At 34.0% G+C, this 15,798-nt stretch overlaps 1 protein-coding gene across 1 annotated transcript; it reads right to left on the bottom strand.

Annotated features, from left to right (window-relative positions):
- Positions 1-154: 154 nt before the first annotated feature.
- Positions 155-15,743, bottom strand: LOC146162694 (uncharacterized). The gene is made up of 9 exons (XM_083384190.1): positions 15,660-15,743; positions 13,823-14,013; positions 11,905-12,351; positions 11,480-11,718; positions 9,188-9,331; positions 8,688-8,858; positions 4,142-4,309; positions 1,826-1,963; positions 155-1,042 (listed from the first exon to the last, which is right to left on the bottom strand). The coding sequence occupies exons 1-9, from the start codon at positions 15,669-15,671 to the stop codon at positions 273-275; spliced, it is 2,280 nt and encodes a 759-aa protein (XP_083240316.1). The 5' UTR covers positions 15,672-15,743; the 3' UTR covers positions 155-272.
- Positions 15,744-15,798: the final 55 nt, after the last annotated feature.

The raw sequence follows: 15,798 nt of genomic DNA, 5'->3' as shown, positions 1-15,798 counted from the left end.
CAAAATGTTTTGTTACCGTAAAAAAAAGTGGTTGGATTCTAGACGAGCGCTCTCTAAACTTAATTTATTCTACTTACAGAGTTTGCAGAAATTCAATTCAACCCTAACTTGTTCCTGTTAAAAGAAATCAATCAAATTTCAAGTTTTACATTTAATAAAGTTATTTTAAATCTTTGATTTATACAACTTTGATTTTTAATAATATAATTTTAAACCAAATACAAACAAATAAAATGGAGTAACATAAGTTCAGTAAGAAATTAATCAATTCTCTACATTATTTTACACTTTTTAGTTTCTGCATATGATTTGCATATTCTCAAATTGTTTTCAGTAAATTCAATCCATTTCTTCTTTTCTTCGTCGCTTGAATAATCCTCGGCTTTCTTTCTTGCTTCCAGAGATCGCTCGTAATATTTCACCGCATCAGTGAACCGCGAGGTTTTCGAACACACTCGACCGAGGTTGTTTAAACAAGTTGCGTAAACCCGATGCTTGGAAGCTCCGCGGCCGAAAGTTTTTTCGAGTGAAGAAATTGCTTTTTTCAAACTTCGCTCACAACTTTCCAGATCGCCGATTATATCTTCGCTATATTCGATGGAATGCAAACACCAAGCCAAGTTTAAAACCCGAAACTTTTCGCCGATGTTTTGCTTCTGTTCGATCTTCATCTGCAGGTCACGCATCAGTGGAAGCACGTGATCGCGCACAATGGGCTTCATTGTGACGTCACTTTCAATCATCTGTTCATTTGTGTCCTCCAACTCCTGAGCACAAAACCTAATTCCCTCAACTGCTTTCTTCGGATTCTTGTCATTTGCGGAAATAATTGAAGATATTTGCAAAAATAAAACCGATTCCAAACATTTCTTCTCTTCTCTCAGTTTAATTCCAAGTTTCCAAAATTCTTCCGCTGTTCGTTCCACTTGACCTTGGAGGAGCTGATGAAGGTCACCTGCGACTCGATTCGCTTCTTCATACTTTTTTTCTCGCACCAAGGTCACATATTGTTGGACAAGGTCATGAGCAGATTCATCTCCATCTGATTTTCAGTAAAATGACAAAATGATTTATTTTTCCAAATTAACTGATTGTTTTTTGAAAAACATAAGGATTTACCTTAAAAATATATATATAATAAAGATATACATTTCTAAACATTGAACTGTAAAGAATAAAACCTTATCTTGTGATCTTATTAATTTGGATCATAATATCCTAAAAATTGAATAAAAAAATTCAAAGCTAAATAAAATTTGACTCAATGACATTTTCTGGCAAAAAACAAAACTCGCGTTTTTTGGCAAAAAATCAAAAACCTTTTATTTTTAAATCTTGTTTTACCACAAAGTGTTTCCAATTATTATTAATACTTTTTTAATTAATATGGGGGAAATTTAAAACAAACCAATTATTGTAAGTTTATATACCTTAAAAAAATTCTACCATCCAAGAATTTATTTTTGCACTAAAAACCACGACATTTTTTATTAATTTAAGAAAATCTGAAACATACCTAATTTTCTTCACTTTAAAGGGTAGCAATATTTATTGAAACGATTTCGTGAAGTTGAAAAATATTGCTCACCCACATATTTGAACCAAACGCCATTTTTAAAGCAACACTTTTTTTTTAAATTATTTTGGTGCTAACGTACACTAATCTAAATGATGCAATTTAAGGTTTAATATAAATATACACATATATATTTACCTAATAATGAAACTCAAAACTATATTTGTTTTTTTTTCCGCAAACGGTTAGAGTTTCAAATCAACCATCTGAAAATTATAAAAATACTTTTCCATGATAGATAAATCTCACCTTCCAGAAATGAGTGCAATGACGATGAAGTTGAGGCGCCATCATCAATCGCAGTGCTACTTTGTGCCACAAGCGGAGGAGATGAACTAGATGTGACGTCATCGGTTGAAGAGGATGGAAAAATAGAACTATCAGTTGCTGGAGATAAAATAAGTAATATGATTGTTGGCTTGATAAAATGAAACCTAGTTTCGTATAATAAAATGGTGTTTATTTATTTGCAAAAATGTTGATAACTATATTCACATTAAAAAATATCATAACCTGTAAAAAACTGAAACTGCAAGTGTGAGCAAATCAATTTGGTTTGACATTTCTAAAAATATATATGGAAAATAAATAAAATTTGACCCTATGACGTTTTTCTGACAAAAACCAACACTAATTTTATTTTTGAATCTTGTTTTACTACAATACTATAATTTTTTTCCTGAAGTGACCTTATTTTGTAGATTTATTATCCTGATACATATAGTTCAACAAATCTTGCCATAGGACAACCTCAGTAACCCCAGTATAACTAATGGTTGAAATCAGTGATATGTTACCCTTTGACAATCAAACACACGGACCGAGAATTATAAAATGCCCCCTTTTTTAACCAGCAACCAGGATTTTGATTACATGATTCTTTACTGAGACCACAACTGGTCTAGTCATTAATTAAAAACAATCACAAAGGATTATACCAGTGGTTCCCAACCTTTTTTGCTACATTCCTCCCTTTGCTCATTTTTGAACTATTCATTCCTCCCCATAAGACGAAAAACAAATATAACGCAAAAAATTGTGGCAATTTAAAATATCAATTTATTTCACATTACAACTCAATGGGAAATTTGCTCTTGTTTGCGCCTTAAAAGTAGTTGTACACCCGGCAACGCAAGTCATCCTCAACACCAGGTTTATATTTGGTTTGCTCTTAATCTGTTCCAAATGTGAACCGACTCTAAATTATAATGGACCGTGTTCATCTTGGTTATATTGTAGTTTAGTTTTATAAAGTATAACTAAATATTTACCATATAATGTGCTTATTCGGTAAGAATTAGAATTTGTACCAACAGTCTAAATCAGTGGTTCTCAACCTTTTTTTAGCTTACGAACCGGTAAAATTTCAAAAAAAGTTTTGCGGACCGATGGACCTTCAAAAATCAAAATCAACTCAAAATGTAATTACGACAAAAGTATATGCAACTTTAGGCAAAAAAAAGCAATTTGCTTCGGTCTTTTTGATATCACAGGCGTTTTACGTACAACACTTGCACCATTGTGACAAACAACAAAGTCCTAAGTAGACTATTAACGTTATGTTGCGTCACAAAGCAGCAAATTACGGAACTGTCGAAGTTCTACATTTAATGGACAAGCTTTTAACATCTTATATAAAATTGTATTGTGTATATTTGGCGGACCGGCGGGAAGTTGATGCGGACCGACGGTTGAGAACCACTGGTCTAAATGCGTCTATAATTGTATGACAATAGGCTTAAATCTACCAGGTTATTTTAAGGGCAACATGTTAATTTTGTGATTTAAAGGTGCTCCATAGATAGCTAACCTACAATGAGGAATTTATAAACTCAAACTGTTGATTGATTTCGATTGCTCATGTGAGTCATCGTGAATAATGTGAGAACCACTGATTAGACCAAAAAATGTAATTTAAATAGGTCAATTATTGTCCCGTTTTCATTCCTAATAAGGATATGTGAAACAGAAAAAGATAGTTGAAAAAGCACTGGCCTAGCCCATGAGGCAAATAAATATTGACATGCCTATATTTTACATGATAGGAAGTTATCTGTGGCCAACATAATGGACATCCCTATCGTATATACAAAAATATTCTAAACACATTTCCAACATAAATTTTTTTTACTGTATTTATGAAATTCCTCCCCTGAACTCATAAAATTCCTCCCTAGGGAGGAATTCCTCCCCGGTCGGGAACCACTCGATTATACGATTATACAGGGTTGCTAAGTAGACTTTAAAGAGTGCTTTAGGACATTGGTAGTATTAAATTTGAACATTTAAGCCTACAATTTTTACATTATGCTTTAGGTTCCCGTTGACTATTGTAACCTGACATGAATGTTATTTGAAGTTTGCATATATTTCTATTTAGAGCCAGTGTACCATGAACAACTAAAGTCGCTTTTGTAGCTAACAGGCTTTCCCAAGCTGGGCTAAATTTACAAATGACAATTGAAATCGCACAAAGCGCAAAGTTTTTTTGAAACTCCTCAGTTAAACTTATAGAACTGATAGTTTGCCAACTGCGTAAAAGGAATGCCCAATTGTATTTCTCACCTTGCTGTAATGAAAGAAATGCCACCGAATCTAATGCCTCAGAAGTGACTGCTTTCTGTGACGATGAAGTTGAGGCGCCATCATTAATCGCAGTGCTACTTTGTGCCACAAGCAGAGGAGATGAACTAGATGTGATGTCATCGGTTGATAAAATAGAACCATCGGTTGCTGGAAATCAGTAACACAATTGTTAGCTTTTATAAAATGAAACTAGTTTCGTATAATAAAATGGTGTTTATTTGTTTGCAAATGTTGATAACTATATACACATGTAAAAAAAAATGATAATCTGTAAAAACTGAAACTACTTGATTGGGCAAATCAATTTGGTTTAGCATTTCTAAAAATATATATGGAAAATAAATAAAATTTGACCCTATGAGGTTTTTCTGACAAAAACCAACACTAATTTTATTTTTAAATCTTGTTTACTACAGGCATTTCCACTTTATTCTATTTTTTTTATAATAGAGGAAACTTAAAAAAACAATTTATGTATTATTTTTTGAATTTTTTGGAACTCAAAAACAAAAAAAAACTTCGTAACTTCAAAGTAGATAAATTTGAACTAAAAATCAATGTTTATTAGGTAGGGAAATCTGTTTTTTTATTTTATTTACTTCATTTGAAAAACGAGAATTATTCAAAATGCCAGAAAGTATTACGATTTCTAAATTACATAAAGTGTTTAACCATTCCTATCATTAACAAATCTGTTAAACATTTTCAAGTGATTTCTTGATTTGGTTAGAAAATCAGTTTAACTGGGAAATCAATTTAAAAAATGCAGTTGGGTTATCTAATCTTGTTTGGTGGATATATTTACCTTACCTAAAGTGATTATTTTGCAAACCAAATCTCTTGTTAAGTATAACTAGTGATTAAGTGGTTTGTATAAATTCGTCAGAAAGCTGCTTGTCAGAGTATTCATGTTACGGTCCTTCACCATGTCGCAGGCAATATATACAACATATTTTCCTTCTGTGGTCCACAGGTTGCAAAAAATCAATGTACTACTACTCGTTATGTGATCCACATTTTCAAACTACAACTTTTTTTCCTGAAGTGACCTTATTTTGTAGATTTATTATCCGGATACATACATCACATATAAATCTAGTCGAACGAAAACCTAACAACCACAGTATAACTAATCATTCAAATCAGTAATACGTTACCTTTTGACAATCTAACACATGGATAAGACATATAAAAATGCCCCCTTTTTTAACCGGAAACCAGAATTTTGGTTGCATGATTACCAAAATTGGGATAGTCATTAATAAACAACAATCACAAAGAATTATACGATTGTACAGGGTTGCTTGGTAGACTCAAGAGTGCTTTAGGACATTAGCAGTATTAAATTTACGTATAATAATTACCTCCGTAACGTACGCGATCTGGACCCCAAAAGTGAACAGAAGGACTGCTGAATTAACGATTTACAACATTTCTTATATAGCCTACATCGGACAGATGTGAGTAATTACTAATTCGTTAGAAAACGAGATACATAACACGACTTAGAAAATCGGTCATTCGAACACGAAATTACAACACGCGACGGGAAATTTAAATGACAGCATGAGCGATTCAGCCGGCAAGCTGTTTACAGGCGGCCAGAGTTGACGGGGTCACAGAGTTCCAAAGTCCAATCCGCTACTATTCGCTCTCCCCGCCTTTAAGACAAGAGGTCTGGATAAACTTCATCTTCGTGGTATTCCTCCAGGATGTCAAACATCATTGTACATTGGATGATAATGTCATCCTTGTCGATCGGCTCTTTGTAGCACAAGTCAGGAGCGGTGGCGGACCGTCAAGCCATGGGTGGCTGTTGTTAGGCGATGAAAAGGGGTCTTGCCCGGAATACAAACAAAGGTGTGATATCTCTGATCAAACACCGTAAACCATAAAGGACCAGACGGCACGTTAGCCGCTAACGGAAATGGCACTTTAGAAGGCGCAACTTCTGTAAGTGTGAGAGATAAATTTATATGTTTATAGGCTAAGAGAATAGTTTACGAGAGAAGAATATTGTCTTACGTAAAGTTTCACCTTTAACTTAACAAAAAGAGACGTAATTTTGCAAATTGAACGAACATCTATGCCGTAAATTTAGTTTAGCTCAAACGCGGTTTTAAATCTGCATTGCACGACCGATATAGCAACATTAAAACGTGCTCATAATCAGCAACAACATATACTTACAATGGCGGCGGCTTAAAGAGAAAACACGGGCGTGTTGCGCAAAATATAAACAAGGCATGTTTAATATTCGACAATGCATAGCGCGCACAAAAATTACGAATAAACTACAGCTGCCATCCTATGTAATGAGCCTATGGATATAATACAATTCAAGTGGTGTAAGGCTCATCCCTGCGTTAACAAAAACTAAAGTTATAAGCGCTAAAAATTACCCAAAAAAACATTAACTAGACGTCTATCATGAAAACTAGCAAGAGGCTGAGAATAAGGGGAAAAGAAGGTTAGTCGAAGGTTAGGATAGTAAGAGGCCGTAGATAGATAAGGTTAAGTAAAGTTGTGAAAGCTTACTAGGTTATCATCAAGTGTAAACGTCGTAAGAAGGTGCGGTTTCATCGCAACAGATGCGTAAGGTTTGCTCGCAAGCAGATAAGTCGGGCGGACGTTTCCAAGCATCGCAAAACTCAGCAACATCAAATGGTCGGCAAGAAATCCTGTCTGATAAGATTAGGTAAAGAGAAAGTTGAAAAAGATAGGTTAAAAGTACCTTTCGAATAGAGTCTGGCTTTAAATAGCATGTCGTCATAGATGTTACGAACGTCGTAGGTGCAGTAAACTCGCTTTGTTGACGAGGCGTCGCTTCTGCAGTTGAAAGTTCGCTGTTGGATGTAACTGCTACAGGCTGAAAAGATTTTACCGGAACATTTAAAGGTTTTGCCGTGTTGCAAAACGACGATGGAGCGGCTTCGAAAGTTGAATGCGGTTGGACGTTGACCATCTGCGGTTGGGCTAAAAGATCAGCTGCAGGTTGAGAAACAGAATCTGTATTCGAGATTGGCACTGTAACCGGTGAAACAACTGGACCCGATGGCACAGGAACATCATTTCTTTTTGTAAATTTCTTTTTAGAGAAAGGAGAAATAGGTTTAGAAAAAGAGCATATTTTCCTGTGACGTAACTTAGAAATTGAAAAGTTCGAATTAATTCCCTTTGGTTTCGGAAAAACATTACCTTCCCTTATATTACATAGCATGGCAGCTATACGCGTTGAAGTTTTGACGTTGTAAGCTTTAAATTTGCTTGAAACCTTTGAAAACAAAGCAGAAAAGTTATTCTTCGACATAACGATTCAAAAAAATAACACACGGTAAATAAGACTAAAAATAGGTGCAAAAGCGTAGGTTACAAAATAGATTAAATTCAAAACAAAAGGTTAATATAAACTATTTTAGAATAGTTAGTCAGAAGGTATTATGCGTGTTCAATATCACGTCGCAAAAGGTGAACCAAATTGCGGGGAGCAGCCACAATGAAAGAATGTTTATTGCAAGTAAACAAACGACAATCAGTACTTACAGGTACAGTACTTACGATATACGTATAATAATTACCTCCGTAACGTACGCGATCTGGACTCCACAATTGAACAGTAGGGCTGCTGAATTAACGATTTACAACATTTCTTATATAGCCTACATCGGACAGATGTGAGTAATTACTAATTCGTTAGAAAACGCGACACATAACACGACTCAGGAAATCGGCCATTCGAACAACGAAATTACAACACGCGACGGGAAATTAAAATGACAGCATGAGCGATTCTGCCGGCAAGCTGTTTACAGGCGGTCAGAGTTGACGGGGTCACAGAGTTCCAAAGTCCAATCCGCTACAATATTATACTTAAATTCCTGTTAACTATTGTAACTACACATAAATGTCATTTAAAGTTTGCATATATTTCTATTTAGAGCTAAGGTACCATGAACTACTTAAGTTGCTTTTGTAATTAACAGGCTTTCCCAAGGTAGGCTGAACTTACAAATGACAACTGAAAAATATTTTTTGCAACTCCTCAGTTAAACTTAAAAAAATCATAGTTTGCCAACTGCGTAAAAGGATCGCCCACAAATTATTGTGGTCTGGTGGTTAACAACTACTGATTTCAATGCAATCTAAGGTTTGACATAAATAGATACGTATTTAATCAATAATAGCAATCTAAACAATGTATGCTTCTTAGTTATTGTATGGAATTCAAGTCACCTCATCCGCAAATTATAAAAAAAACTGTTATACATTAAAGCAAAATATCTTTCTTGTAAATGGTGACGTCATTGCAAGCTACATTTAGTTCGTAAAAATGCAGGTGTTTGTACTTCCGTCCGTCTGTAGTTGTGTGTGTATAGCAGTGTTTACTGTTTTTAACCTGACGAACCTGGAGACCTCCTAAAACTTGCGGCTAACCTGGCGAGTAAAGCAAACTGTAATTCTATCGTTAGACTAGTGGTTCACTTAAACTACTTGCAAGTTTGTATTTTATCGTATTTCTTCTCACCTTGCTGTAATGAAATCACTGCCATTGAAGCTGACCCGGAAGTAACTGCTTTCTGTGCAACAGACGATGAAGTTGAGGCACCATTATCGATCGCAATGCTACTTTGTGTCACAAGCGGAGGAGACAAACTAGATGTGGTATCATTAGTCGAAAAAATAGAACCATCAGGTGCTGGAGATAAAATTATTAAAATTAAGCTCTGTATAAAATTAAGACCAAGTTTTGTATATCATTTTAGGCTACTTTTAAATGTAGTATAATATGGTGTTTATTTGTTTGCAAAAGTGTGAATAACTATACACACATTGACTGGTCCTCTACAATCCTAAACATCATACACATTATTCCATAGAAGTAATTACTGAGATCAGTGAGCCTATTAATTGTTTCCATACACATCGAATAATGTTGCTTTTGTATGTTCTTCTTTTACCATATGTAAATATATTGGCAATCAAATTAAGCACTAGTTTCAAACTTCATAGCACACAATACAATACCTGAAGCAAAGTTTCTCACAAAGTTTGATAACTTTGTCTGAGATGAAGGAGGTCTTTGCTTCTGCTTTAGAAGAAGGGTAGCAATTTTTTTATTCTCTGCTTTCACCAGGTTTTCATCAATGGGTATGTCCAGCATTTCCTTGGCTAAACAGTCAAAGGTGTCAGTAAAAAGTTTTTTAGTAAGATTTTGAATTTTCTGACAAAATTGTATCCAATGTCCCATATTATTTTTTATTTTGCTTTTATAAAAGCTTTATGGTTATGTTTTCTGTGATTGCTTTTAAGAGCTTTATACAATTTAAACATTTTTGTCCTTCTGTTTTTTTAACATAAGAATGTAGAACTTTCACTGCATATAGTTAGGTTACAAGTGTATTTTCTTGTTACACATTTACACACATACAGACAACCTACAAATAAACCTTGTTTTTTCAAATATTTAAACAATAACTTTAATAGGGCCAAAATTTGCACAGGTCACAAAACTTTTTGTGTGTCATCTTTATCAAAGACATTCCCTTGCACAGTTTTGTTTGCTGGGTGCAATTTCAGACACTGTATTTTATGAATTCATTGTTTTGTTTTGTCTTCTGGATTTAGCAGTTCCAATTGAAACATATTTGAACATTTTTTATAGGATACATGTATATGTTGACACATGTTTTCTCTATTACAAAAGCTTGTATAAATATTGAAGTAACATTAAAATTACTAATTTTTTTGTTATTATCTAACGTTAAAAAAATTTCATGTAATGTTCTTTAAATATTCTAGTGCAGTGCTTTTCAACCTTTAAAAGAACCGTTCACCCATTTTAATTTTCGGAAAATTTTCCGCCAGAAACAAACACACAGTAAGTTTGCAACCATTAGTTTTTCCTATTTGTGAAATACAATGAAAGGGATGCTGGTCTAGAATTTTACCACCTTTTTTACAGTAACAAAACGACTTGTCAAAAATTCAATCTGCAAGGAAAAAATAAATATGGGAGAATAAATATAAATATAGCAATAATACTTGACCTAACCTTAATCCAAACAATATGCGTTGTACAGTTAGTTGTGTGGTCATGAAAAAGCGACATAAAAAGGATTGTTAATGAGCTATATGGCACGTTCACAAAATCCAAAAATGCATTTTTATAGCAAAATCTCACTCCTAGTACTTACAATATTTAAAAAAATGAGCTAAAATACCATGTTTTTTTGTTTTTTCAAGCATGAATGGTTTAGCTAATTGCCATCGTTTATACAAATAAAAAAATTACGGTAATTACGACAACTAACAATTACTTGTGATATTATAACATTAAACTGTAGTGGAGGCTAGCATTCACACAATGATATAGCCTGGTGTGACGAAGCAAAAGTCAGCTCACCAACGGACACAGATGCAGTTATGCGCATTTTTACTACACAGCTTAAGGCCAATTTATCTTTAGAGTTTTGCTGAAAACCAACGTTTGCAAAGAAGCAGTTTGGTCAATTATGAATGATTTGCTTGATTAAATAAACAAATGTCTTTCATATTTTTTGTAAAAAAACACTTTTAATATTAGAAAAAAATTAGTTACGAAACTTTGGCACAGGATTAAGTTATAAGATAAAAATTGGCATGCCAGCATGTTTGAGTTAGACACCACTGTTCTATTCTATACTTTTTAGGTGTCCGTGGTTCGTATTTTTCATTTTGCCAATATTTATTTTTATATAAGTTTTTCTATTACGTAACTATAGAAAGTGTTGTGTAGGGCCTGGTCAAAAAGGGGGCCAGAAATACATTATAATAAATACAAAGTGTGACTTCTTTTAAAATGCTTTAAATATCCTTTTTTGACAAACTGGTAAGAATATAGAAATGTGCAATAATGGTATACAAGTGTAATTTAATGGTATACAACAAGTGTAATAACTCTTATATGGGAGCAACTCTTGGCAGCAAAACAAGCTTAAAGTTTGCATTGAAAACAGTGTAATAAGTTTGTTTTACTGAGCATTTGTTGTTTTTTTGATACCAGTCCGCGACAAAATTTCAGTTTCTGGTCCGCATTTAAAAAAGGTTGCCGACCCCAACTGTTTTACACATAAAGAAAAATAATAACATGCACCATTTTTATCCGCATGACATTTGTCTTTCCACATTAGAATTATTTATTAAGTGCATACCATCCCACGGGTTAAAAAGCACTGCTCTAGTTTTTGTTTAATACATTTTATTGATCTTTAACTTTCTATACTTTGTCTAACCAATTTAAGTGGTGCAAGCTATTCTAAATGTTTTAATTATTTATACCATTGAGAGCAGTTGGTCTTTCTGCAGGATCTTCTTTCCAACAACATTTCATCAGGTCAATTAAAACTGAGGCAATTTTCTTATCACCATCGGTTGTCAAAGATGCTTCCACGGCTTCAACTTTGTCCAACTCTGGTCTTAATCCTCCCAAGATAGCATTAGTGAGAATTTCTGGTCGACATGTTGCTCCTTTATAAACCCTTCTTCTGGTGACCAGTTCATACAAAACCATTCCAACACTGTTTAAAAGTTAACAATACAAATCATTTACAAAAAGGGTTAAAATACAAGTATATCTGTCTAGTTGAGATATATATTGATATCGCCTATTAGTGCAAGGCAATGTCTAATGAGATATTGTATTATTAATAAAAATATATCAGTAGTTTTGCAATTTGTTGAATTTTCGTTAAATTACTGCGAACCTGAACATGTCCGAAAAAGTTCCTGCTTCTTTTCCCTTCAGTACTTCAGGAGCTGCATAGTATAATGTATGTTGCTTAGTTGGAGTTATATCCAACGTTGTGGAAATTATGTTGGTGGCTTTGATAATATTTACAGACCCAAAATCAGCCAGTTTAACATTCAAGTCCACATCAAGTAAAATATTGTCTGGCTTAATATCCCCATGGTAAAACTTTCTACCACCTGGATAGTTGTGAAGGTAGCAAAGAGTTGACATAATCTGCTGTGCAATTAATAGTCTGGAAGACCAAGGCACTTCTACAGATTCCAGTAATTCATCCAAATTTCCACATTTTACATACTCAAGGATAATTGCAATGTGGTTGTCATTCCACTGTGAAAAGCCAAGAACTTTTACAATGTTTTTATGTTCTATTCGAACCAGTACATCTGCTTCTCTTTTTACACTAAAACAACAATTAGTAGGTAAACTAATGTTATTTTTAAATAATACAACAAGTAGGGAAAGAAAAATGTCCAAAAATAGCTCAACATTTAAAATATTTTAATTTTTTTCTAAAAATATGGCGGGGTTTTAGTAGTTAACTTGACCATGCTAATCATTGGACATGTATAATATTTTATTGGTTGATATTTAGTAATAGTAAACCAGGTGGCTTTGGAAAGGTTTTAACAAAATCAATGAACTGTAAAAGATCCTTCGCTCAAGTAGGGCAAGTTTAGAAAAATCTATGCTGAGATAGAAAGTTTTGCTATCAATCTTTATTCGCTATGTTGACTATACTACGATCGACAGCCACCTAGGTCCAAAACTGTTGGCCGCGTGTTTTTTTATTATGCAGCAGTAATAAAATCAAAATCATGAAATAAAAAAGATCAAAATTTATCTTTTATTAGCCTGCAATAGAATTGCCCGGCCCCACATTTCTGCTTTTCTCCCTTTTTCTTTTCACGCTGTAAGTGCCCCTAAAGCTTTTTACCAACTTAAATTTAGTAAATGTATTTTGTTTAATTTTATACCATGCTTTCCATTATTTAATGCAAGTGCTTTCAGCATAAAGGCGCCATGTAACATTTTAAACTAGTGCTGTGTGGACTCTTTGAAAAATGTAATTTTTGCCAAATTATCTACTTTAAAGGCTATCAACATACGACCCGTGAGAATTTTTTTAACATTTTTTTTTAATCATGTGCTAAAATTGTTTGCATGTTATATGTTAATAAAGGTAAACATACCAATATAATCGCATTGGCTTATTTTCAATACCATTTAACTGCCAGTAATTTAAACCTAAATATTAAGTACGCAGCCAGTTTGCCTGTTGAAAATTGTTCTGTCTGGACTAAATTGATTTTGATCTGAGCCCGTTGTGTTAAACATGTAACCTGCAGACCACATGCCACCCTTTACAAATTGGCCTGCACAAAGGTTGCAGTTTACACATATCTACATTTGATTACTGGCTAAGTAACAGTTACAAACTAAAAACTTATTCCACAATTTAATTTGGTTTGTTTTTAAAATGACTCTTCCAGTTAAGAGAAAAAGGAAATTGTATAAATGTTGCCAACTACAAGTATAGAATATGTTGCCGTTTAAAATTTTGTTTGTTTGTCAAACGACTCTATGTAAGCAGTGGGGCAAAGAGGGCATTTGCTTAAGTTTGACACTCCAAATTTACCTAATGTAATGTACAGCATGAAAATTGATATTTAGCTCAAATTTTTAATACATTTGGGGGGGATTTGCATTAGACAACAAGTCATACAAATTTATCTTGATACTCGGTCTGGAAGAATTAACTCTGCAGTTTAAGGTTTGGTGACCCCTGTTATAAACCACCCATATGTTAAAAGAAAATTTGCGTTATGAGACAGAACGACAGAATAAAACTACAACAAATTTACTTTGCATACCTGGCAATGCGTTTTTCCTCGTCTTTTGTATTTCCGGAAATGACAAAACATTTGACAATAACTTCTCCAAGCCTTAAATGCCGACAAAGTCTTACAGATGCAAAACCTCCATCTGCAACAAAGTCGGTCTTATCTGCACTAGTTTCAAGTTCATTCGCATCAATAGCTTGTAGTTTGGAAGAAAAAGGTATCTGAAAATAGCAAATAAGATGTTAGAAATTTCAGGATAGGATTCTTAATTAAAGAACTCTGAAACAGCATAAACAACTTATTTAGGTTCAACAATTTGCTTTTTAAACGAATCATAACATAACTACAAATTTAACCACAAGTGGTGTTTGCTTTAGTCAAATAGAACAAAAAACGTTGGTGTCATCAGAGTTGCAATGGTTAGATTGTAGGGTTATGATGTTAGCTAGTCAATGCTTTCACATTTTACGCGGTATGATGTCTGTGTTATTTTGCAATGTTTTGCATATTTATCAGTCTTTTGCATTTGTGGTCAAAGCATTTTTAGTTTTACCCTAGTGTTACATGCTAATCGGCATTTTGTATTGGCTTTATAAGTGATCAGAATTGGACCTAGAGTTACTTCCAGTGGTGGGATTCAAATTTTTTGTCAGCCGGTTCTATCACAGAAGCCATATTTTTCAGCCGGTTCTGTTACAAAAAGTCATATTTTTTCAGCAAATAACTAAAGTAGTTGCATGGACAGGATGCAACCGCAGGTAGGTTCCAGCGATTGGTGAATCGGCCGAATCTAATTACTGCTAACCACCACACTAAAAAGCAACAGTCGTCTCATAACTTCAGACTTATGAAACAACAATTCAAAAATTAGACCAACAAACCCCAAAGGAAAATTAGTACAGTTATAAAAATTAACACAATGTATAACTGCTATGTGCGAACTTGACCATTGCAAAAAAACATGTGAGCTACTTGGATTTAAGAAAAAAGAAAATCCATTGACACCTAGCAGCAATGCTAAACCAGTTCGCTGATCTCATAAAATTTTGAGAGACGGTTCTATAAAACTTCTATAGATTAAATTTAATTATAAGTGCAAATCGGCTGAAACCCACCACTGGTTACTTCCTTTTGAGACCACAAGAGTTACATATGGGCTCAATAGAGTATCTTAACTGGGCCACACAAAACCTTTTTAATTATCGACTTGCGTTCTGTAACAGCACTGATATATTTGGAAGTTGCATCTGCTTTAAGCTAACTTGCTTCGCTGACTTATAATTTAAAACTGGTCGCTCTGGTTTTGAGGTTGGCTCGCAAGTTAGTCACACAACCTGAGTTCGGATTTTAAAAGAAAGCATCAATTAGAACTCTATCGAATAAACAATATAAGTTCAATTAAACCTAACCAGGGCGCTGGTCTAGAATCCTACCACAACGAAACACCATTTGGGTTAGGGTTAGCGTTTGGGTTAAGGTGGGTCAAGTATTATTATTAAACAAAGAATATAATAATACTTGACCCACCCACACCCGAACGCTAACCCGCACCCTAACTCAAATTTTGTGCGTTAATTTTAGAACTGTGGTAGGATTCTAGACCAGCGCCCTAACCAGCCCCACAAGATCTTTAAGTGAAGAAATTGAGTTAAATATGACAATTAGCAAATTAGAGCTTATATGGTAAAGTGTCTGTTAATTAACTGGCTTCGATTTGAAGAATAATTAAATAGGTTTATCTGATCGATAGACAGTTCTTACTTTTCAATGTTAATTTCAGGATTTAAGTCAGCCATTTTTATTGTATTGTTTCTTATACCATAATTGTTTTATGCAACATGTTTATAAATCCTTATTATTTACTTACCCGTTTTTGCATTGCTTATAGGTTCCATTTGTTGCAAAATAATCATTATTCCGCAGCAGTTAGCCTACTTTTATGTCACTAAACACGTGACCGTTGTCCACTGATGTGTGACCGCCGCGCCTAGCGAATTGCTTTTCCG

Source organism: Ascidiella aspersa, chromosome 3 (genome assembly GCF_963924565.1).
Source record: "Ascidiella aspersa chromosome 3, kaAscAspe10.2, whole genome shotgun sequence".
NCBI lineage: Eukaryota > Metazoa > Chordata > Ascidiacea > Phlebobranchia > Ascidiidae > Ascidiella > Ascidiella aspersa.
Note: the sequence above shows the minus strand (reverse complement) of the source record. Positions and strands in the feature narration are given on the sequence as shown.